The 3069-nt window shown below is 35.6% G+C and overlaps 1 protein-coding gene across 1 annotated transcript; it reads left to right on the top strand.

Annotated features, from left to right (window-relative positions):
- The first annotated feature begins 912 nt into the window (after positions 1-912).
- LOC143604860 (uncharacterized) lies at positions 913-2664 on the top strand. The gene has a single exon (XM_077081208.1). It carries the CDS (start codon positions 913-915, stop codon positions 2662-2664), a length of 1752 nt encoding a protein of 583 aa, XP_076937323.1.
- The last annotated feature ends 405 nt before the right edge of the window (positions 2665-3069 follow it).

Genomic DNA, 3069 nt, shown 5'->3' with positions numbered 1-3069 from the left:
TACAAGCTTTTCATACTTCCTTTTTACAAAAGAACAAATTTATAGTTCAATTTACTTTTTGTATGCATATCATTTATTTTTAAATAGTCTAGTTTCTAAATTATTATATATTTTCTTTATGTTATATAAAATACAGGACAATTACTTACACATAATGCTTAAATATCAACCTAAAGTATTAAATAACTATAGATGCATTACTAGTGATATGCCGAATTTAACCTTTCACGACATACTACTTGAAATCTTCTTATTTAAAACTTGTATTGGGCACTTAAACGAGTCCAAGCTACAACCAAAGCTCATTTATTAATCGAGCTTCGTCGAGCTTACACACTATACTAAAAAGACTAGCGGGATAACATGGCTTTATTTATATAAATATAATAAACTGTTATAATGCTACGGTAAAAAATAACTACATTCTTTTTTATATTTATATAAAATAATATATTATTTGTATATAAATAGTTATATAAATAAACAAATAAAATAAATAAAATTAATAGATAATAAATATCCCAGGCCTTAGCTGAACTTAAGCTTATAAATCATCAACGAGCTAACCCGTTAAAATCTGAACACAACTCGACTCGTTTACACCTTACAACAAATTTCATGTGAAACTAAAAGTAACGGTAGATTTATGTTTTTAAGGAAAGTAAGACGATAATAATATTATTCTACAATGTCCATGCTTTTATTAATGCCAACAAACAAGCAATATCCTTACCTATCAAAAGGGCAATTCCGTCAATAACCTCAACCTCACTTCCGTTACATACACAGAAGATAAGATCTTCCTTCTTCATCTCTCTGTATGTATCTCATTACCATGAATAATAATAATAATAATAATAATAATAATAATAATAATTCATCACACCATTAAATAAATAAAACGACGCCGTCATGGTCCAACAACTTTCCGACGACCACCTCGCCGGACCTTCAAAACTCCGGCAAACCACCGACCAAATCCAATCCTTAATCTTCCTCTCTCACTCCATCAAACCATTCAACTCCAAATGGAAGATAATACGCCAAAAACTCGAACAAATCCTCAACGTTCTCAACTCTTTCCCGCCGGAATTTTATTCTGGCGCCGGCGACAACGGAAACAATACCCTGTTCGCAATAATTGAAACCCTTGAAGAAACAATAATATTCTGTAACAAATTGGCTCAGATGTGTATAGAAGATACATACAGTGGCAAACTGTTAATGCAGAGTGATCTTGATATTATTACCGCGAAATTCGACAATTTCTTCAAGGGTTTGTCTGAATATGTGACTGGTGATAATGGGTTGTTGTTGTTTTTGAATAATAATCACGCGATTGTGGTTTCGAAACCTGGGTTTGGTGCGTCAAGAGACGATATTAGGTTTTATGTGAATGACTTGTTGTGTCGGTTTAAAATTGGGCGAGTTGAGATGAAGATGCAGGCGTTGGTTAGCTTTAATGAGGTGATTCAAGAGGATGAAAGGTATGTCAGAATTGCAATGGAGATTGAGGGGTTTGTTCATGTGGTTTTGAAGTTTTTGAGCTCGAAAGAATTGGGGATTCAAGAAGAGGCGTTGAAATCGGTTGCGGTAATTTGCGGGTTTGATTGTTATAAGAGTGTTTTGGTTGGATTTGGGGTTATTGGTTTGTTGATTAAGGGTTTGGAGAGTGAAAGCGAGTTGGGTAAAGAGTTGTCCGCCAGGTGTTTGATGAAAGTCACCGCGAATTGTGACAACGCCTGGTCGGTTTCGGCTCACGGTGGGGTTTCTGCGTTGTTGAAGATTTATGAAACTGGTTGTGATGAGGTAAGCCCAAGTGGGGAACTGGTCGGTTTGGCGTGTGGGGTGTTGAGGAATTTGATCGGTGTTGATGAAATCAGGCTGTTTGTGATTGACGAAGGTGGGATTCCGTTGTCGATTAAGCTTGTTAAATCGAAAAACGAGGCGTCACAAATAAGTGCGATGGAATTCATTCAGGTTATGGCGTCTGGGAACGAGTTCGTGAGGGGTTTGATTGTGAACGAGGGCGGGATTCGTATTCTTGTCCGTGTACTCGATCCAAAATCTTTGTATTCGTCGAAGGCGCGAGAGAAATCGATTAGGGCGCTCATGATATTATGTGCGGATTCAGTTGGATACATGAACTGTTTGAAAACATATGGGTTTATGGATCATGTACTATATTTTCTTCAAAACGGTGAGGTTTCGGTTCAAGAATCTGCGTTAATGGCTGCATCTTGGCTCTCCGCAAGTTCGGATGAGTTCAAGAAGTTAATGGGCGATGCAGGGTTTATTCAAGAACTTGTTAGGTTTCTTGATGCAAAGTCGTTTGAGGCTCGGGAAATTGGAGCCGAGACAATTCTTCGACTTATGGCAGTGCCCAGAAATCAGAAAAGATTCGTGCAAACCGATCAAAATGTGAACTTGATTCTGCGACTGATTGATCCTGAAGAAGGTAATTCAAGTAACAGAAAGGTTTTGCTTTCAATAATCGTGTCGTTATCTTTATGTAATGAAGGTAGGAAGAAGATATTAAGCTCTGGGTACTTGAAAAACATTGAAAAACTTGCGGATGACCAAGTTTTAGACGCGAAAAAGATCATTAAAAACCTATCGTCGGGTCGGATTCGAAGCATAATTAGGGGAATCTGGCATTCTTGAATGTAATTCTCTTGTTAATTGCATGTAAATCTTGATTTTGTTTAAAAGAAAACAATGAAACATTAGATCCTTTGTGTTTAGTTTGTACCATTTGTAGAACTTCAAATAAAACTAGGCAATGTTATCAAATTCTGATTTTGTTCATATATGTCTTCCAAATAAATTGTACTTACTGAATATAGTTTTAGGGTGGTTGAGATAATATTATTAGTTTCTTCATTGAATGTTAGTTGACAAATCCACCAGAATGATGATGTGACAGTTTTGTATTATACTAATTACTAATTAATGTTAGTATGACTTTAATGACTACACTTTTTAAGTATCACAAAAAGCATGTATTATCAGATGCATTTGTCCACATCTCCTGTATATATTTCTGTGACATGCTTATTAACATAAAAA

This window comes from Bidens hawaiensis, unplaced genomic scaffold, assembly GCF_021521415.1.
Source record: "Bidens hawaiensis isolate Kalapana, Puna unplaced genomic scaffold, B.hawaiensis_p1.1 tig00067161_1, whole genome shotgun sequence".
Classification (NCBI taxonomy): Eukaryota; Viridiplantae; Streptophyta; class Magnoliopsida; order Asterales; family Asteraceae; genus Bidens; species Bidens hawaiensis.
This window is presented reverse-complemented; position numbering and strand designations above follow the sequence as displayed.